Source organism: Diadema setosum, chromosome 8 (genome assembly GCF_964275005.1).
Source record: "Diadema setosum chromosome 8, eeDiaSeto1, whole genome shotgun sequence".
NCBI classification, from domain to species: Eukaryota; Metazoa; Echinodermata; class Echinoidea; order Diadematoida; family Diadematidae; genus Diadema; species Diadema setosum.
The window spans coordinates 17395369-17418168 of NC_092692.1; the positions used below are offsets into that span (position 1 = coordinate 17395369).

Here is a 22800-nt window from a genome sequence, read left to right on the forward strand (position 1 = left end):
GTGGCCGGAAACAGTGAACATATATGCACATATAATAATTACTTGAAATTAGTATGCATGTACTGAGAATTTCTCCCATGCAGTTTGCGGTCACACTCTGGCAATATTTGGAGATCTTAAAGGCCCAGCTTATGTTTGGGAACAGTGATTTAAAATTTTTTCAAGATATGACATTTAATGCATATATGTGTAGGTCTGTTATACCACAAAACATCCTATCATATAAAATTTTCGCGATAAAGCCTAAAATATAAGCTGGAGATATCTGTGTTTTTCTCATTAAACCGTAATTGTAGACAGTTTAGTCTGGAAGCATTTTTATCATAACTATTGTTCACATTTTGTATATGTTTAACAATACTTATCAATATTACCGATTCAGTTTTTTACAGTGGTTGTTTCTATCCCTAACTCACATTTCAGAATTATTTTAAAGCACTAATGCTGGGTTTTTGTTTCATCTGCAAATGGTAAAGTATGCCGTTAAACTTCTCGATCTAGTGCCAGTGTGACCAGGGCTATTGTGTCACAAGATTTTGAATTCAGTATGAAGTCAATGGAGAGTGGATTAACAGCCAGTAAATGAACTTTCAGCATTTAAATCAGCATGTTTGTACATCATAAAGTGCTTTATTTACACTCTGTGATGCGATCAATCTAGGCACAAAAATGCTATAATGATTATCAATCATATAGATGAGAAAGGATGCCTGATGTATTCTTTGTTGCATTCATGTGTCTTGTTTCTCTGTTTTTCTCTGCTCTCAAAGCAACTGCAACTGAATCCCCAGAGGCGGCTGCGGCAGAAGAACAAGCTATACAACAGCAGAAGGCTGAGGTACTGAGTGGTATTATATGGAGATGTGAAATTTGTGTATACTAGCTGTCATATTTAATAGCAACATGGTATTTTTTCCATGTATACACCACACAAAACAATGTCAATGAACATATGTAAATAAGATTGTGATATGCATTGAAAAGTTGATGAGAACCATGAATTATGTTCATTTTTTTGTTTAATAGCAGTAAGTGTTTTTCTGTCATAAGAGAGATACCAGTGCTCTCTCTGAAATACATATGTTGGAAGAATGATGTATGTGACACATTCTGTAAAATGTTTGATTCAAAGCTTCCTGATTGAATAAAGTCACATGCCCAACATTTTTGCTATTATGTGTATCAATTAATTCATAGAAAATGTAAATGCCTCCAATACAAGGAAAGATGTGCTGAGAGAGAGAGAGAGGGAAAGATAATGAAGGAAATATTAAAGCCGAAACATAATTTTCAGAAGGGCTCAAAATTCCATCTTCTACCTTTTGGAATATGCTTGCAATACATCGAAAGGGTCTAAAAAAAAAAAAAAAAAAACTTACCTGGCTGATGCAATTTGCCAGGATGATTAGTGATTTTTTTTTAAAGTATTTTGAGATCAAAAGTAGAGTGATTTCAACTGTAGTACACAACTTTTAGTCCAGAAGAACCCTCCCCGTTAAGCATTGTGGGAAGGTAGAATCTTATGTGATTATTGATCGTACCCTTGCAATAGTATTTTCCATCAAGCTGCATGCAATTCGCTCTAGTGCAAAAGATCGATGGATATTGCTTTGGCCCGGTTTGTCGATTATTGATAATCGATTATGAAGAATTACACAGCATCCTTGATCGGGTAAGCTTTGGAGTTTACACCAAGTCTCTGATCCCCGCCTGATCCCCGCCTCACCCCCATCAGGCAAAAGCGAGAGTTAAAAATCTGGAACAGACCTTGCAGAAGGTGAGGAGTCTACTCGTCAGGAACACATTTGCCAAGGAGGAGCCCATCAGTTATTCCTCTGACACCATCGCCGTGACGATGAGCCGCGACACGGCAGCCGACGTGACCGGCCAGCAGATATCCCAGGCTTCCGGAGGCGTGTACCTGCCCCCATTTCTTGACGTCGTCGACGACCCTGATCTGTACCGCGATGCCACAGTGGACACACAGGTAACATGTCATACAAATAGGGTAATTGACAGAAATACTAGAGGGGATCAAGGGGCAAGGATGATGAACTAGCACAAATCTTTTTTTTCACTCTCGGTCTCACCAGCTGTGCTCTTAATGAATGACTATAGATATAACATCAGCACTCATCACACACTACACCAGTGATTGCAGAGTCACACACAGCCAGCTACACTTGCACTCTAGTCTATGCGTTAACAAGACGTAAAGTAAGTAATTATACCACAAGTTAGTGGATTAAAATGATTTTATTCTGAATTACTATTCAAAATTGTCACAACATTTTTTGAAGTTATAAAAAAGTATTGTTATTTGTTATTATTATTATTGTAATTATGGTCCAAAACTTTATAACATGGCTAAAGTTTGCATTATGTTCATTATCGCTGACTGCTAAATTCATGACCTCCATGATGATGGCAGTGTGTATATCGTTTGAACACAAGATGATGCCATAATATATGCATGGCAGTACCCAGGAATACCGCTTGGCGCATCATATTATTATATTATGTCTCTTGCTTGCAGGTCACGACGCTCAAAGTGAATCCATACAACTTTGAGGATTCATCGGACCGCATCTCCACGGAGAGCGGGGTGGTCGACATCAGCTTCGAGGTCAACGGAGTGGCGATTCCGGTCACACAGGCTGCAACGCCCATCGAGATCACGGTGAAGCGAACGTCGCCGGCCCCGGACTGGCAGATGTTCGATCTGGAAGACTTGGAGGCCAACAACAGCACGAACGTCACCTACCACACCTTCGATGTCTCTTACAACGAGACAGCCGTTACCCTCCAGGTCAGGGGTGGCAACCAGTCCTGCTTTGCCCTGTTGCTACAGGGCGGGGGATTTCCCAACTTCACCCATTTTCTCGATGCTCGGCTCTTCACCTACGACAGAAATTCAAATGGTGTGTACTTGATGACCCATAGGGTACTTATGGTTCGGTAGACATGATGTTGAGGAATTATTTTTTTTCTGTTCATTTACATTTTATGCATATAACATGTGGTTCTTATGTTTCCAATGTTTACGAGATATTATGTTCACACATTGTAGGATTTTTACTACTCAAAGAATCTTCTCTCTTTTCATCATTATTGTGTTGTATAATTAATATTTCCCTTTTCTGTACATTTTTGTGTTTCATCTTTGTATTATGGTACATACTCTTGATCTGCAGTTGATATATTTACGCAGGGCCCCTAGGTAGAACAGTTAGCAAATTGAAAGGATTAAGTAGATTGAGTATTAAAGTAGATAGATCGAAAATTCAATTAATCAATCAATCAGAAGTTCATCTTTGATGTACACTCCTAGCTGTCATTCAGCTGAGTGCCTGGTGTTGTCACAGCTCGTGTGATGTGTGCCTGAACTTGAGTCCGGTTCCTGCCACTGGTGATTATCAAGTTATTGTCTGTCTAGACAAGCTTTGCAGTATGGTAGAACTTGGCTATTTGTCCAATTTGATACTGCATCAGACAGCTGACACAGTGTAAATTCTTGTTATCGTTTTGTGTAATGCAATAGTTTTAAACTCGGTCCACTGCATCCATTTCTTTTTTACTTGTGCTCAACCCACCCTCAAAAAAAAAAAAAAAAAATGCAAAAAACACTCACAAACATGTGTTTCTAGTTTTCTACACAATCCTATAAAATTCAACAATTTGTGACTGTCATTTTCACGACAGAGTCAGTGGATTACATGGTCTATGAAGTGTTCTACAACAATTCTTTCATTGGCGACCAAGCCGACAAGTATTACGTCATGCTCCTGGAACTCGACTGCGATGCCTTGTTCCGAGACTATGGTGATCTGGACTTTGCTGATCCCCAGGAACTCGTCTGGGCAGCTAGCAACACGAGCATGAACTTCACGGGGCCCTATGGGTTCCGGGTCCTAAACTCCGGGTGCTCTTTCTGGAACGTCGCAGAGCAAATGTGGCTCCAAGATGGCTGCGAGGTCTGTTACAGCACCTACCCTTTTGTCAAGGCCCTCTCGCTGTACAAGCTATAACGGATGAGCAAAGCGAGCCCAGCCGAGTGCGACAGCGCGAGGGCCTTTTGAGATCTGCTTCACACATTATTATTTATGACACGCAAACCGTACTGAGTAGTCATATTTCCGAGTTCCAGTCGACAAATGGAATAGTGCGTTCCCCACATCCTTCAATTTGGCGTTGCCTGCCCTGTTTCCATTCATCACTGACCACCAGTGGAGGTCTGTGGCATGCATTCGCTGTATGCAAATCGGGCTCAGGCAGACAGACACGCAGATTGGTCAATTTTTGCTCCCCAATACGGGGAGCAAAAGTTGGTAATTCAAAGGACTAACTTAAGGATGTGAATCAGATCTCAAAAGGCCCTCTCACTCAACCATACAGCAAGAGGGCCTTGACAAAAGGCTGTGGAACACCTAGCTTTTCATACTCCTATCAAGTCTTGACTGCATTGTCATTGTTATCATTTTTCCCCATTTTGTCTTCACATATTTTTCTTCCATTTTTTGACCATTCTTAAAAAAGGTACCAAAAAGATTGAAGGGTAATAGTGAGCTATATAGTTTAGACATATAAGATAGAAAGTACAATGTGAATCTCTCAACTTTTATGTATGTAGCAGTATATCAGTATTATTGAATATTGCTTTTTTAGATACTTAAAAAAACAAACAAGAATTTGATATGTGCATTTCAATTTTGCTAGAGCCAAGATTCATGAAATCTATACGCACATGAAAGTTCTTGCCTGTATTATAATGCATTGGATGTCAGTGGCAATTCATGAAAAATTTCACACCGCAAATATTTTTGCTGTACATTATTCCATAACCTCAAGTAGTTTCTCTAATGACAAGAATGTCATCTTAATGTTGATTTGACTAAGATTTCAAACACTGTGTTGCAATGATGAGATGTTTGCAGCAGGCTCAACCTAAATGATTGCATCAGCCTGCTCTGATAGCGCTAGCTGTTGCCCAGGAATTTTACAATTTTTTATTGTAATTTTGCCATCCTAATGTGGAAGGTTGTGTAATGTAGCTTATATCCAGTTTTACATTCCTGTTCTTTTCAGGCAACTTCATAATTAAGCAATCTTAAATGTTTGAAATTGACAAGACTGTATTATTCATTGTACAGTTGTATTACTGATACGTTTCTGCTGTACATTGTGTAAAGGCAATGAGGAAAAAATAGTTTGTTAACAACTGGGGGGTGTTTCATGAAACTTTTTGTCGGTGATTTACACCGACAACTGTTAAAAGCTACTGAAATCCTTGCGTCTGATTGGCTGATAGCAAATTTGTCGGTGAAAACCTCCGACGAACTCGTTGATGAAACGCCCCCCTGATGTTTATGTATATGTATGGCGCTAACAATGTATGTATACATACATATACATGTATGTTCATGTACAATGATAATACAGGAATCAATAAATCAGATCCAATCAAAATCAAAATCAAAGATTTCTCAGATTGGTTGTCATGGCTACAGGCTCTTATAACTACAAGGTTTTCAGCCCATTAGCATGCTGTTTCTTGCAGGTGGAGGCCAGCACTGACTACAGCGAGCAACAGTGCAAATGCACCCATCTCACCTCCTTCTCCAGTACGTGGATCGTGCCGCCAACCCCGCTTGACTTTGACTACATCTTTGCCAACGCGGGATTTCGCCAGAACCTCACGATGTATATCACCACCATCGTCATCTACGTCTTCTTCTTCATCATCTTCCTCTGGGCCCGGCGGAAGGACCGAAAGGACTTGCTGAAGGTATATACATATCTGCCGGGGTTGAAACAGGGATAGCAGGCTGGGGCAGTTGCCACGGGTGCTAGTCACGAGACCGACACCCACGAGTCATCCAGCCTACAAGTTATACAGCTCATGAGTCATACAGCCCATGAGTTCGACACTAAGCAAACAAGGCCCACGAGACCGACACATTAAACCCTGTGTTGTATCTGTCAAACTTGTGGCCTATTTTTACCTACACGTAGTGTCGGTCTCATGGGCTTTATTTGCCCAGTGTCGAACTCGTGGGCTGTATGACTCGTGGGCTGTCTGACTCATGGGTGTTGGTCTTGTGGGATGATCCAGTTGCCACATCTCCTTCCTTTTTCAAAGTGTGGTTGTAATGAGACAATTTAATGATATGCTACGGACATTCAGAAATACAACAGAATTGTCATGGAAGGCTATCAATAGATGATGAATATGTTATTGTAGGAGTACTACATGTTATTGGACGCAGGTACGGAACGAGTCTCAGCAGACTTGAAGTCTTCAAGGTGCACTGATTTATTCTGAGGCTGCTTGCCCTCGGCAAAGTTCTGCACAATGGATTGAATTTGCATTAAGTGCATTTGCATATTTGCATATTCAAATCAACGAAGGGAACCAGTCGCAGTAAGAAGAATGGAGGAGGCCAAGTAAGATGCAAGAATCATGTTCCTCTAGATTACAAATGAAAGCACAAAGGATTTGTAATCTAGAGGGTGAATACTTAAACGCAGAATGTTGCACAAAAGAATCAGATCAGGGCACTGTTTGTTGAAGAGTTATATTTGATTATATAGTTGATTTCTATATTAAGTCTATGGCAGCCTGTGTAGTAAGGAAATTTAAAATCAATTATATCTTTTGATGAAACTGGGCCCTTGGGTGCAATGGATGAACACATCTGAAAGGGGAAAGAATGAAGGTGTTAAGAGGAATTTGAATGATGTGAACTGGAAAACATTGGGGACTTAAAACTAATGGACAGCTTTCTTTTTTTGTGGTAGCCTTCATGTAATTTTATGTGACTATAAGTTTGCTGAGAAATTTTCAGTGTGTGAAATTTCTTACCATACTTTTTAAAACTGAATAGGCTTTACTCAGAATGTGTATTCATATAACTAGGTTTTGTTTGGAATGTTCGTTTGTTTGCTGCTTGCTTCAATTTTGTCAAATATTGAGAGATTGTGAGTTGTTGCTTGATATGGAAACTTGAAAATGAGAAGGGATATGAGCTAAGGATCTTGCTATCAATCTTTGCAAGTTCCTCTGTAAGTCTTTTTTATATCTTTTCCCGTCACAATATCTCTCACTCATCCACCTTTTCCAGACATGAATACTGAATATGATAGCAGTGTTCTAGTTTTATTAATTAGATGTTTTTCTTCCTGTTAGCATGGATATTTACCCCTTAAACAAGAAAGCATGTTTCATAATATTGAAAGACAAATTGTAAGAGGAGCTTTTACAGCTTAGACTTTTGAATGTAAAAGTGCATATTTTCATGCTCAGCTGGGTAAAATGAGTTTCACATGTTTTTATTTCGCGGAATCAAGACATCAACTACTTGAACATATGGCAAGCAAAATTATTCGTGTGCTTTTATTTTCGCACTTAGTTTCTTATTGAAAAAATGAGCAAAGAAAATGGAATTCCATCAGGATTCGAACTTGAGACCTCTGGATTGCTAGCCTGGTGCTCTACCGACTCAGCTATAGAAAGCCCTTCCTCGGGTTCGTTCCCGATGGAATCCCATTTTCTTTGCTCATTTTTCCAATAATAAATTATTTTCATTTGCGGTCAGTTTTCTTCTGTTTGCATTAGTTTCTTATTGCATGAAATGCAAGAATATTTCAACACCACATAAATTTCAACACCGCAAAAATTTCCACTTTTACGGTATAAGTAAGATGTGTACAATTTTTGCCCATGCTACGACAGCTTGGAGTGACGCCAATGGCAGACAACAATGCACGACACAACTACTACTATGAGATTCTCGTCTTGACCGGTCAGCGGAAGGCTGCGGGAACCGACTCAAAGGTAAGGCGTTTTGCAGCACACGGGGGTAAGCGTTGGGTACCTTTCTACCACCTCTTGTATAGTTTACTGTTTATTAGGTGATGCATGTCCTCTCAGATCACCTGTTGATATTTTCAGGATCCTTCTTTTGTGCAGAGCATATCTCGAGTGTAATCTCATCTCTTGAAGGTACTGTTAACCATTAGGGAGCAGTGATTAAGTTATCACATTTGATGCATGTGTTTAGGTCAGTTGTATCACAAAACATCCTACCATATAAAGATTTTGCCATAAAACCTAAAATATATTATGGAGATATCACTGTTTATCTAGAAACAATGTTCTAGAAACAATTTTTTTTAAAATTTGCTTTTCACATTTTGTATATTAAACAATACTCAACATTGATTATACTGATTAACATTTTTACATTGGTTGTTTCTATCCGTAACTCACATTTTAGAACTAATTTGAAGCACTAAAGCTTGTTTTTTTTTTTTCATCTTCAAATGGTAAACGATGCCTTTAAGTTAAAACTTCTGTTGCCTATATAATAAGCTTATGACTTCTATCCTTTCTTTCATTCTTTTTTCTCACATGTTACCCTACTTTCTTGTGCATTACATTGGAGTTATGTGCCCTGCCATGTGGCTGGAAATGGTTGCTTTTTTTTCAGCATGCATCAAGAGAGATAAAATGCGACTGGGTTGCTCTCTGACTGTGTAAAGCATAGGGCAAATGTGTTGATGTGTCTCATATTCATTGACTACATAGACACCACGTACAGGGGGAGCTCTTTATAATGAGGACCAATAAAACTCCCTTTTATATTCAAGGTGATTTTGCAGGTCTGAATTAATTGCTTTTTGTATCCTGATATAGTTATAAACCTGATATAACAAGGTAATCATCATAGTTTTTAGGTCTTCATAATAATATTGTTTCTCTGTACATTGTATTGAAAGTAACAATGAGCTGTCGGCATTCTTGTCTTTTGTTGTTCTTTCTTCTTCTTTTTTTTTTACTCTCTTTTTCTCCATTTCTTACCAGTGTTTGATGCTTATGTTTTAAAGATTTTCAGTGATATTCAGTGATTGTATGGATGTGGTTGTGACCAAACTTCTGGTTTATAGCATTTTTGGTGAGATAACAAGAAACCTCTTTAATATGAAATACGAAAGAGCATGTAATTCTAAGAGGAATTCACTTATATTCATGAAAAATTATTTTTGAAATGGAATTCCTCCTAGAATAGTATGTATGATATTATTTCATAAGTGGTTTCTTGGTTTCTCTGAAAAATTTAAAAGCCCAATTCTCATCTCCACCGATACTATACCATCCCTTTAATTTCAGGTCAGCTTTATTCTGTCCGGTGAGAGCGATGAAACAGAGGTACGGCAGTTTGAAGATGACAAGAGAAAGATCCTCCGTCGTGGCGGTACCGACAGATTTCTGATGGCTGTGCCAAGGTTCTGTTTTGCTTGTCTATTTCTCTCTCTCTTTCACTCTCACACTATAAAATATATTATATTTTGAACACTGGTGTCATACACTGTAGTGGCTGCACATTCCGTAAAACCAGACATTTTTGCGCGCATGGAACTTTTGTGATTTTCGCGAGGAGCCAAGATTCATGAAAGTAAAATGCGCACAAAAGTTTTGGTCCACACAAAGCAGTGAATGGCAGTCTTCAATTTGTGAATTTAAAGTTTCATGCTGCAAAAAGAGACCATTGGCTCCAACTTGCAAAAGTTTCATGCTTTGAATATTTCTCCTTTTACAGTAATGTGCATACAAAAACATGCCAGTGTTCACCCAGTTTTAAAATTTGATCGTGATTACATTTGAAATGTGTTTTAATATTATCCTCACAAAACATTCACAAAAAAGGAAAGAATTACTTGGACAAGTTAGTGCATTTCAGAATGCAGACAGATAGAGTAGACCAAATTCTATCCTATTTAATGTCCTCTATGCCAGGATGACTTACACTGTTTTATGATTAAACCAACAAATAGACTACTAGAATACCCTATAGCTATGTTGTCTGATGTGTTAACCCATTGAAGACAAGTCCCAAGAATACTCGGGCAGGTGTCTTTGGGAAATGCATGTTATAGCAAAATCAGTCCGTCCTTAACGAATGAATTATGTTCCATGCCACGATTCTGTAGTTTGATGTAAATTTACCCGTATATGATACCTCAGGCCACTTGGTACTCTGAACTACATGCGTATTTGGCACGACAACTCTGGATCGGGCAAGATGCAGGGGTGGTACTTGAAGTATATCGCTATCAGGGACATCCAGACCAGGGAGAGGTTCTACTTCATCGTCAACCAGTGGTTCTCTGTCGTCGAGGATGATGGTCAGGTATAGAGTCTAATCTCACAAGTCTTTTAATATCCTTGTGTTTTGAACATTTAGATTTAGACCACTACTACTATGACGACGATACCATTACTGCTGTAGTAATAGTGGTAGTAGTAGTAGTGGTAGTAGTGGTAGTAGTAGTAGTAGTAGTAGTAGTAGTAGTAGTAGTAGTAGTAGTAGTAGCAGTAGTAGTAGCAGTAGTAGTAGTAGTAGTAGTAGCAGTATAGTGGTAGTAGTAGAAGTAGTAGTAGCACTGCTATTTCTACTGCTACTTCTGCTACTGCTATCATTGATGCTGATAATGATGATATATGGGAGGCGGGGGGGGGGGGGGGGGGGGGGGGGTGTCAAAAGTCAATTTTACCCCAACCTACTATTCAATCAAGATCAATTAGTTGGTCTATCACATGCAGAAGAGTAATAGGAAATGTAAGGTACTTCTTTTCTTCTTTTTTTATCTATCTCTTTTTATATGTTTTCCTCTCTGTCTCCTCTCTCTCTCTCTCTCTCTCTCTCTCTCTCTCTCTCTCTCTTTCTCTCTCTGTTTTAAACCCTCTTGTATTCATCTCTACCGCCAGATTGACCGCCTCGTTCCTGTCGCTGGCCGAGAGCAGATGCAGAACTTCTCCCACCTCTTCAGCAACCACTCCCGCCGGAACCTCAACGACGGTCACCTCTGGTTCTCCATCCTGGCCCGCCCGCCGGGCAGCCGCTTCACCCGCCTCCAGAGGGCTGCCTGCTGCATGATGTTCCTCTGGCTGGAGATGCTTGTGAACATCATGTGGTATGAGGTCAGTCCTCCGGCCCACGCCCAAAACCCCATCAACCTGGGGCCGCTCAGCCTGTCTCCGGCTCAGGTACGATTCTTCCGTCCTATGCTGTTGTCTCACACATTTTGCAGAAGTTATTACCTCCGCCAAGTGGGGAGGGAGGTTATGTCTTTATTACTGTTTGTTTGTTTGTTTGTTTGTTTGTTTGTTTGTTTGTTTGTTTGTTTGCTTGTTTGTTTGTTTGTCCTTGCGCATAAAAAAAACTCAACAAGCTGTGAACAAATTTGGATGAAACTTGCAGGAAAGGTTGAGAATCACGAAAGGAATACTAGTAGATGATTAAGTTTTGGTAGTGATTCAGACATTTTTATGGATTTTATGAAGGATTTTCAATATTTTGGCAGGTATGGTCAATGAACCTGGGAGTTCAAAGCTGCTCATTTTTTAGGTTTTCATACGCGTACTAAAGTGCATGCTCTAGTTTCTGCTAGGGCGAGGTGTGCCACGCTCCTGGAAGTTGATGACGTAACAGAAGGCTTCTATATTGAGAAATAGGGCGATTTTCAGCATGCATACATATGGGTGGAAATTGATCTCTATGGAAGAACAAGGTCATTAGTGGAAATTAGCTGCTTGGCAGAGGTCTGCACTCTCAGAGTGCTTCTCTAGTTTGACGATGGTATTGATACGGTTTTCTGTATCCCGGGTAACGTCCCTTGAAGTGTTGCTACTGCTGCTCTACAAGAGAGTCCTCATATTATTACTTCATCTTTGCCGCTTACCCAAGTTTAGAGACATGAACGCAATTTCATTTATTGATGCTTTTTTGCTGTAGATCAGCATCGGTGTTCAGGCCAACTTGATTGTGTTCCCGGTGTCGCTACTCGTCGTCCAGTTCTTCAGGAAGTCGCGACCGCGAAAGAAGCGACAGTCCCGCCTCAAGGAGGCCGCCCTCGCTGGCAAACCTGCACGCCGTTTCAAGCGCAAGAATCGCAAGAAGGCCTACACCAAGCTGGAGGATTTTGTAAGTGTCCTTTCTCGAACAGTCGGTCTTCCTATGTTTTTCTCTTTCAAAATCTATCTATAAATGTCTCTCTTGTCACACTCTCCCTCTCTCTCACTGTCTATTTCACTATCTACCTCTCCATTTCTGTCTATTATATACATCTCTCACAATCTATTTATATATGTCTTTCTCTCTCACTATCTATCTCACTGTCTACCTCTCCATTTCTGTCAATTATATACATCTCTCACAATCTATTTATATATGTCTTTCTCTCTCACTATCTATCTCACTATCTACCTCTCCATTTCTGTCTATTATATACATCTCTCACAATCTATTTATATATGTCTTTCTCTCTCACTATCTATTTCACTATCTACCTCTCCATTTCTGTCTATTATATACATCTCTCACAATCTATTTATATATGTCTGTCTCTCTCACTATTTCACTATCTACCTTTCCATTTCTGTCTATTAAATACATCTCTCACAATCTACTTTATATGTCTTTCTCTCTCACTATCTATTTCACTCACTATCTACCTCTCCATTTCTGTCTATTATATACATCTCTCACAATCTATTTATATGTCTTTCTCTCTCACTATCTATTTCACTATCTACCTCTCCATTTCTGTCTATTATATACATCTCTCACAATCTATTTATATATGTCTTTTCTCTCTCACTATCTATTTCACTATCTACCTCTCCATTTCTGTCTATTATATACATCTCTCACAATCTATTATATATGTCTTTCTCTCTCACTATCTATTTCACTATCTACCTCTCCATTTCTGTCAGTTATATACATCTCTCACAATCTATTATATATGTCTTTCTCTCTCACTATCTATTTCACTATCTACCTCTCCATTTCTGTCTATTATATACATCTCTCACAATCTATTATATATGTCTTTCTCTCTCACTATCTATTTCACTATCTACCTCTCCATTTCTGTCTATTATATACATCTCTCACAATCTATTTATATATGTCTTTCTCTCTCACTATCTATTTCACAATCTACCTCTCCATTTCTGTTTACATCTCTCACAATCTATTTACATGTATCTTACTGTCTATCTCTCTCTCTCTGTATAGATATATAATCTTGAGGTATATGCACCACTATGCCAGCTGACTACAGTGCTCTGCCATTGTAACCAACACGACTTTAACAAAATTCTCAATACAACAAAGTAAAAATTCAGGTCCCAAAATTATCACATTCTAATATCTGTATATACTTTACTGTTTGGCTTTAACAAAATTTCACAACGACGAAGGGAAACTGCTGGTCCGAGGACTTCTGTGATAACAGGAGTGGCCTATAGGCCTACATACACTTTTGTAGGTTTGAGGAAGCAAACTGATGTCTTTTGTTGTTCTTGATGGTTTTTTTTTTTTTCTTTTTTTTTTTAGGCATCCCCTAGCCGCATTGTTCTGGAGGAGAGCAAGCAGAAGATGGTGAATCCTGTGGCAGGAACAAGGGCGGAGCCCAGCCTGGTCATTCCCCCCATCCCCGGGGCCTACGAGGAGCCGCCCGTCCTCCAGCACACTGCCGTACAGCCGGGCTACTCATCCAGCTCTTCTGGTTCCCAGCCACCACCAGGCTCTGGGGACTCCACGGTAAGAAAGTGCAGCAGGCTGTGGCAGTCGACCTTAACCCTTTATGTGCCCAGGCATTTAGTCTAACTTACTATTAAAGATTTTATTTCTAATCAGAATTTAGTGATCCATCCAAACTTAAAGGGATGGTATAGTATTGGTGGAGATGAGGATTGAGCTTTTAATTTTCTGCAAGATACTAAGAAACCAATTGTGAAATGTTACACAGCTTACCATTCAAAGAGGAATTCAAAGTATATTTGACGAAGATCGGTTTGGAAGTGACTGCGATATCCAAAAACTGTGTGTACAAGGTGCCATTGAATGTGACACAGAAGAATTTAGATGGTGATCAAAGAGGAAAGCCAACTGGTGTCATGTATTGTTTGCAGAGTCAGGACTTGTGTATAGAGTACCACAGTGTGATGTCATAGTCATTCATCACCGTGGAAACTGGTTCTGAACAGCCTCCTCGGCCCAAGTGGGAATGTGAGCCCCTTAATTGGTTCCAACCCCAGCTATGACAAAAAGATGGTGACATTATCACTTCGGCACTGTATAATTGATGACTAGTGTTACACACACACACACACACATACACACGCACACACACACACACACACACACACACTTGCACACACCGTATCAAGGCAATTACCCCCCGAGAGCAATTACCCCCTGGCTAAATACTGGTTAGTGAAAAGATAGAGTAAAGATTAGGGTTAGGGTTAGGTTTAGGATTAGAGTTTGGGTAGGTTAGGATTATGTCCAGGATTAAGATTAGGGTTAGAGTTTGGGTTGAGGTTAGGATTATGTTCAGGATTAGGATTAAGGTTAAGGTCAGGGGAAAGGTCTGAGGTAATTGCCCAGGGGGTAATTGCCGTAGACCCTGCACACACACATACACCTCTATCCTTCTCTCACACACTGTTAGGTATTGATCCAGCCAGACACGCCCAAGCGGCGCAAGAAATTCTCCTTCCCTTGGTGGTGCATCATCATCGCCTGGCTCCTCGTCATCCTGAGTACGGCGGCCGCCACAACGGTAGTGATTTTCTACGGCATCCAGTTTGGCGAGCTGACCGTCCGGGAGTGGTTGGCATCGCTCTTCACCACCTTCATCGTTGGCATCTTCTTCACGCAGCCCATCAAGGTATGGTGACTCACATTTAGAAAAATATTTTTAAAAAAATAGAAAAGCACTCAGAAAGCGCAGACCTCCACCACATTTCCATCCATACACGCATGCTGAAAATTGCCCAATATTCCAATGATAAAGAAGTTCTTTGTGTACCTCATCAGCTTCCCGCATGCTGTGTGGCGCCTCGAGCAGCGACGCACTGTAGTGCATGTATGCAAACCTCAGGTATGCACAGCTTCAACTCGCAAGTTCATTGACCCTATTTACCAAAAGATGAAAATTCCTTCAAAAGTTGTTGAAAATTCCTGGATCACTACCAAAATTTAGTCATCTGTTCCATGTGCCATTATCAACTTTCCCTGCAAGTTTCATTTATATCCGTTCACAACTTTTTGAGTTATTCAGCACACAGACAAATGCACTAACCAATGCCAACAAAAGATACCCTTCTTGATGGAGGTAATTAAATACAAATATACTTTGCTGTGTATGCCATATTTGTAGGGAGTCTAATTTTTCACAAATTGGGACCTCCAGACAATTTTGTGAGTCGTGAAATTTGAAATTGTCAAGTACACTGTTGAGAAGAAAAATGTATGCATGTGTGTCACATTCATGTCGGGATCAGATTATAGCATTGTCGCGCATTATCAAATTCACAAATAGCAGCCAACACAAATTTGTAAAATTGAAAACCCTGCAAAATATATGGTGTATACAGTAGTCTTTAATCAATCAACTCATTACTTGTACTCAATATGGAATGAACATCAAACAGTCAAACAAGTTTGAGAGCTAAGTGAAGTAATTTCTGTCTCTATGAGACAACATTCCTTTTCGTTTGTCTTGTCTAGTTTGATAGGTGAATAAGAAGATATCATGGGGAAGAATGGCATTTTGTCTGTTATTCATCCTTGCCTAGCATTTGAAGCCACTTGGGGATGGGGAATCAATTTCCTTGTCTCCAAAACAGAGTATATCGAGCAGCTAGTCTTCAAGAGGTTACCCACTCACTGTGTATAAGAGCAGACTTTGTAAATCATCTCTGATCACAAGGAGGTGTTGGAGTACCCTAAGATAGGGATGGTGGACTTCATTCCACATAAATTATGAATGCTTTCATCACACATATCTCACCTTAGCAAAAATGGAGTTAGGTCATTTTGTGATCAAGTCCTTCAGTTGTACAGGTCATACTCAGCACTTGGGTACATAGATATCATTCGGCGTACTGCAAGTCTGCGATCCTTGGCTGATGCAAGATATGCAAGCAATATCTGCCATTACTAATAATGTTTTGCAATTTTGCATTCTAGTACCTTAGTACCTAGTATTTTACATTATCTTAGGTTAGTTTTCATTTCTTTTCCTTTTTTTTAAGTGAAACAACAAGTTTTTCACAGGTGAGAAGGTGGTAAGAGAATTAAACAGCAGTATTTCAATCAGGAATATCAGCAAAGTTGAAGTAAGACAAATCAAATCGTGTGTGTAGGGAGCTGTGAGGGCCATGATTGGTCTGCAGGCTGTCTCCACTGAACATGTCACACTGAATGTAATGTGTACATTTTTTTTTTCTCTCTCTCTCTTTCCCGCTAGATCCTGTTGATTGCTGTGTTTGTAGCCTGCATCATCAAGAGCCCCAATGCCGACGATGATTCCGACATCGAGGAGGACGAGGAGGAGTTTGACCTCAACCCCGATGAGGAGTACTTGCACACGGTGTCAGGTGAGACCATAAACAGAGGAAGGGGCGTAATGTGTTCATATCTAAAGGAGATGAAGATGTGTAGGTGTAGCTACAGATGTATGTTTAGCTGTGGATGGGCCGCTGTTGAAATATAGGTGTGGGCAGATATGTTCACACTAATTACACCAATTAGTTACACAAATTATCGTTGTCACTGTTGATGAAGCAGTAGACATGAATATCATGTAATTGTAGATGCGATAGAAATGTCGATGTAGGTGCTTTTGACAAGTAAATCCTGCCTGTTTGAATCCATTTGTGTCGTATTTGATATCTGTGTCAATTAAGGTGCAGGTGTTTGTATAATGTGTACGACACTGTAGATACACTATGTTTTGAAAGTATTAGTACTTGGTATTGGTGTCAAGTAGGCCATCCCTAAAATGTGACAATTCTGCAATTTGATATGATAATGTCTTCCTTCCAGGTCACGTGACCACCAAGAAACGTTGTCTGCCATACAAGCCCCCGGACCCCGAAGCTCTGGAACGTGCCAGAGAGAAGCGTCTGAAGGAGATCAAGATGTACGCCATCTTCCGCGAGATCTTCTTCTACGTCGTCTACCTCTGGGTCGTGCTCATGATCAGCTACGGGAATGCCGACCCTTCGTCGTATCGCATGCAGGAAGACTTTGTCAACGAACTGGTGATCGGCGACGGAGTGCATTCTTTCAATAAGGTGCGTTGGCACCCTTAATTCCATTTCAAAGATATTTGATATTACGATTCAATACTGAAAATCTTATGATAAGATATTGAGTTATGCAGTTGATACCATTTCATTCTGTATCTGATACAAATGTCTCAAATGCAAAGTTTTCATCCTGTCTCTTGTTTGTATATTATGTGTCATTATTTTGTTCTTTCCTGTGTGCTCATCTCTAAACAGTCATCAGCTGCAGGTCAAAAGCCCTCTGGCTCTCTCACAATCAGGGCCAATGCTGACCTGCGTCTAAAATTTGCTATGAATTTTTCATTCACAACATCAATCACAATATGTGTCAAGCAGAACTCAGTGTTTGAAAAAAAGAAAGGATTAAATAACCAAGTGGCATTAAATTGAATTGGATGATATGCAAGGGTGACATTTCTTTTGAGTTAGCCGTCACCCACCTCAGAGCTACCCTGATATATATAAAGGGCTTCCTTTACCACTGTGGTATCCTGATGTGCATATGAGATCAGGGACTTCCCCCCACTCACCTTTGTCTCTTACTGATCTCCATCATAGGGCTATGTTGATCATTTATGTGACTGATGTGAATGATATGAACATTAGATGATGACTGGTGTGGGGGGCAAGCATGCAGAATGTTCCATTCGAAGGGTTTGTGTCAACTAAATGAGGGAAGGATGTGATTGATTCCTTGACCTTGTCTCAAGACTTACAATTGCCTCCCCGAAATCTCTTTAAACCGGAGGCTATAGAACACTGATTCATTTTCTGTCATGTTATATGGGCTAGTAACAGTGCCCTGTATGGAGGAACCTTACTGTCACGAGGACCTAAAAACTGTGACAGTTACCTTGTTACATATAAAAGGTTAGAACCTGCATATATAATCACTTTGTTATGAAATGGTTTTGTTATACAGGGCACTCCCATTATAATGAACACGGTAAGAACGAAATTCTGGTTATAACGAAGTCAAAATTCGGGCCGTAACGTTATTTACTTTATGTATTTGTATTATTTATTTGTTAGGTTGTAACGAAATTTCGATATAACAAAAGAAAATTGCCAGTCCCGAGAACTTCGTTATAAGGGGAGTCCACTGTATTTGACCTCTTACGGTTGCACTGTATTCCATAATAATCACTATCTAGCCATTTGTTTTCACAAAGGATGTTCTCCTGATGAGAGAACATAATAATTGGTCTGTGCACTTTCACATGGTCCCATTTGTCAAATTCCTGACTTGTACAGTGGAGCTTTGACATGAAGAGGTCACATATTTATAATAAAAACATATTACAAGGTGATTCAGCAAACATACCCTAACTGCCTTTATTTCTTTGTTCTCGCACACTGATATAGTGAGAAACCTGATGTAACTATTCATTTGTCATGGTTTTTAGGTCCATCTTATTGCAAGGTTTTCCTGTACAGTATGTCCCAAAAAAAACTTACATTCAAATTTTTGCATTGATAACTTCCAATGTGATTAAACTATCCGACTGCTATTTCAGAATCTAAAGATAGAACATCTTACCTATATTTTGCAGAAAACCCCACTCAATTTGGTTAAGTGGTCACAGAGAAATGTGAATCGTTGTGAAGCATGTCGTGGATGTGATTCTTCCAAGTTTAGCACTTGGATGCTCTTGGAACTGTATATAAATGTGTGAACACAATGGACAGAACTTGGAGGGAAGGGATTCCTGACATGTTCTACAAAAATCCTCATTTGTCTTTGACCACTGAAGCAAATCAGATGGGGTTTTCTGCAAGACGTGAGTAATAAGTTATAGTTTCATACCCTGAAATTGTATTTGGATTGATTCACTATCTTTAAAGTTATCATTGCGGAGGGTCCCGTTGTAATTTCTTTCTTGGACATACAGTATATGATGAACCCATACAATGTATCCAAATGTATACCTTTCACATGATTCCCAGGTGACCTGCCACCATACCTTCTGGGTGTGGTTGGAGCAGACATTCATCCCTGCTATCTTCCCACAAACGTGGTACAATGGCGAGCCTGACCCGGAGGTGGAAGGTTTCCTGGCTGACCAGAATGCCTACATCATCGGCTTTGCTGTTCTCAGACAACTCCGGATCAAGCATGGTAAGTTTAAGGATAGGTAACTAAATGGCGCAAATGTACACTATTTTCATCTACAGGCAACCTAATACAAGCACAAGATGCATTCAAGGTTGCCTGGCTCTTATTGTAAACGCCCATGTGATTTACTTTGTATTTTATTTTGCCAAATAAATGGCCTTAATTCGCCTCAATCAATGCAATTTCAAAGACACTGTTTAAAGGGTAAAGGACTCAAGATTCAAGAGGGTGATATTGCATCAACCCATGCTTACCCATTTGCCATGTTCCAAATGTCAGTTACTGGGAGGGGAGTGTGTCAATAAATGTTTGAAATGATGCCATTCTCACTTCGTCTCGATTTGGGTGTTGTTCCCGGCAGGTTCTTCCAACTTTATACTGATCCCTTAAAGACGAGGATTGATTTCCTAGTACTTAAGTGCTCAGTTTATATCTCTGTTTTAATGAGAAAAACTGATTGTGCTTCTTGCATTGATGATAAAAAGTAAGCACACATCTATCATTCGAAACAAACAATTGTAGGGAGGATATCAAAGCAGTGGGCGTATATTGAGTCCTTTTCTACTTTGCATTCTCAAGACATCAACAAAATGACATTTGTCCGTGCCCTATAGTGTCATGGTGTGTATTCTTGTCAATATTGTCCTTACTAGGGCTTTGTCAGGTGGTGAAGGAGTTTGAGGGAAAGATTCACAACTGCACGGTGAGCTACTCAGTCAGCGCCGAGGACAACGAGGACTATGGAGCAGGATGGACACCGTACAACAATGCCACCATCTATCGCAGCGAGTACAACTACACAGAGTCATCAGAGATTGACAGCTATCCGTATCTGGGCCGGCATGGCTTCTACTTGGGCGGCGGCTATGTGGCGAGGCTTGATGGAGGGTTGACCGCCACGCAGTCTCGACTGAGTCAGCTCTATCAGGAGGCGTGGCTTGACCGTTACACACGTGCTGTCTTCGTCGAAATGGCCACCTACAATGCTCAGGTGAACCTTTTCGGTGTCATCACTCTCCTTGCTGAGTTTCTCCCGACCGGCGGGGTGGAGACCAACTACCACATCAACATCATACGCCTCTACAACTATGCCCAGGGATTCGGAGCAGTGCGCCTTGCCTGTGAGATTCTCTTCCTCGGCTTCGTGGTCTTCTTCATCTTCCGTGAACTGAACAACATGAGGAGAGAAGGGGTGCGCGTCTACTTCAAGTCCCTGTGGAACTTTGGGGAGTGGGTCATCATTGGCTGTGCCATAGGGGCCACGGTGATTTACTTCTATCGCTTGTACGTCACAGAGAGCCTGCTTTCAAGGTTCACGGATACAAATGGGGCAGAAAGGATCAACCTGCAGCACGTGGCCTACTTGAACGAAATCCTCACCTACATGCTCGCCATCATTGTCTTCATAGGCACGCTAAAGTTCATCAAGCTGCTTCGGTTCAACCGCCGCATTGGCCTCCTTTCCAGCACGATCCGCAGCTGCTTTAAGGACCTCGTCCACTTCGGCATCATGTTTGGAATCTTCTTCATCGCCTACGCCCTCGCCTTCTACCAGATCTACCTGCGCTCGCTCTTCAACTACTCCGACTTCTTGTACACCCTGGAGACCCTCTCCACTGCCATCCTTGGCAAGTTTGACTTTGTGGCCATCCACGACGCCAACCGCTACCTGGGACCGATTCTCTTCTTCTTCTACATGGTCACCATCACTTTCATCTTGATCAACATGTTCCTGACGATTGTCATTGAGGCCTTCTCCTCCGTCAAGGGCGACATCAGCCGTCAGTCCAACGAGTATGAGATGGTGGATTTCATGCTGAGCACCCTCAAGAACTGGGTGGGCTGGTCGTCCAAGTCCAAGACGACCGTCCCTATCGAGACGGACACCCCAGCAAAGAAGGAAGACCAGGACCTGATGTCCGAGTTCCCGGACAAGGTTGAGCAGCTCCTCGACGGCATCGCCAAGGTCTACTTCGACACGGCCCACTTTGAGGACATCATTCGGGGCAGCGGCCTGGGAGGGTCCAAGTCCGGCGATGCCTTTGGGCCCAAGAAGAGGCCGGTCAAGCATGCTGTCACAGGATAAACCAATAGAGAGCACTCTTGTGGAGAGATAAAATGTGTAATATGTAATGGGCTGTTTAGTCATATAATATGTGTGGCGCTCCGACAAAATGAGTCATAAGTCGCACGGGGAGTTTTCCCGTAATGAGCCGAAAATGAAGGGGAAGCACTACTTGGGTCGAAATTTTTTTATGACGGATTTTGATTCCTTTATGTTTTATCTGTTTGTACAGAAAATTTCAGCGTGTGAAAATGAGTACAAGTGTCCTAAATCACCGTTTTTCTGAGACAATTTTTTTCGGTTACATTTTTTTCGAACGCTCGCCTTTGCGTTGCGTTTCGCACCTATTGTTCTTGCCAGATCGAGACTCCGCCTCCGTTGCTAGGGTGTATGCTAATGAGGCATTGCTCTTGACCCCTTTGAAGACAAAACAAAGCATGGTGCGCGCGGCGGCGTCGGCGGCCAAGCGGCGAGGGCTATAGAATTACGCAATAATAGTGAGCTGACCAAGGCTATTGATTGCATGACCAGCGAGTTTCGTTTGATACATGCACTCCATTTCAATGAGTGGTGATTGACATGACGCACAAATCGCACTGAAAAAAATAATTCCAACGAACGATCACGCAAAATTTATGATACTTTATCTATGAGCTAATACAATGATCACATATCGAACTCGAAACCTTTTTTATGCGTGTGTGTACTTTTACAACGGTTATTAATTGGCCTCATTAATGAATTTGTTCAAATAATCATAACTTTCGTTCCCTGGTATGTGACTTGCTGTTTAAAGTTCATCTATGGAGATATAGTAGGGCCTAAGTTGTCAATTATTCTCGTTTTTATAAAGTCGACAATTTGTGTGATAATTCGCCAAATGTATGTAATGCGTACTATTATTTCCCTGGTTAATGAAACTTATTGCCTTATTACTTATGATGGTTTGGGCCGTGACGGCATGGAGAGAAATAGGAAGACAAACATTATTAATGCCCAGATAGCTCGTGTTCCCTTTGGAGGATATTCTGACTCTAGTCATCTGTGTATTTTTTTAGAAGTAGGACCTATTTGAGAAAGGGACAGAAAGCTGTGTCGCTACTCAAAAGTGTGCTTCTTCATTTTGTTTTGTTTTTTAATCAGAATGTTTGTAATGAAAGCTGTTTGCCGTGTATTGCGTGTAGCTGACATGTGAGAGGTCAAGTCTGCAAAGAATTGGGACAATTGGGTTGGCTAACAGCTTTGCCAAGTAGCAGCGATAATTGCCCATTGAATTGCGTATTCTGAGGAATTTCGAATGAAAGAACTCGGACGGCAATGTTCACGCCTTGTATCCGAGTAAACCCCGCATCAACGAAGCCTTAAACAATAAAAGGTAAACTTCCTGCTATCAAGGGGTGGATAATCACGCAACCAGTATTCTTTCTTCGCCATTGATAGCAGAATCAATGACGGAATGGAGCAACAGTG

General features: G+C 40.7%; 1 protein-coding gene across 1 annotated transcript in view; it reads left to right on the forward strand.

Moving 5' to 3' along the window:
• The window catches only part of LOC140232106 (uncharacterized), a 69130-nt gene extending 47779 nt beyond the window's left edge, over positions 1 to 21351 (forward strand). The window contains exons 24-39 of the mRNA XM_072312254.1: positions 771 to 838; positions 1736 to 1987; positions 2537 to 2923; positions 3705 to 3974; positions 5558 to 5785; positions 7733 to 7834; positions 9170 to 9285; positions 10025 to 10190; positions 10769 to 11047; positions 11796 to 11984; positions 13404 to 13610; positions 14524 to 14742; positions 16327 to 16456; positions 16905 to 17155; positions 19097 to 19268; positions 19919 to 21351. Of these exons, the coding sequence (XP_072168355.1) occupies positions 771 to 838; positions 1736 to 1987; positions 2537 to 2923; positions 3705 to 3974; positions 5558 to 5785; positions 7733 to 7834; positions 9170 to 9285; positions 10025 to 10190; positions 10769 to 11047; positions 11796 to 11984; positions 13404 to 13610; positions 14524 to 14742; positions 16327 to 16456; positions 16905 to 17155; positions 19097 to 19268; positions 19919 to 21351 (4469 nt within the window). The remainder of the gene's footprint in view (positions 1 to 770; positions 839 to 1735; positions 1988 to 2536; positions 2924 to 3704; positions 3975 to 5557; positions 5786 to 7732; positions 7835 to 9169; positions 9286 to 10024; positions 10191 to 10768; positions 11048 to 11795; positions 11985 to 13403; positions 13611 to 14523; positions 14743 to 16326; positions 16457 to 16904; positions 17156 to 19096; positions 19269 to 19918) is intronic.
• Positions 21352 to 22800: the final 1449 nt, after the last annotated feature.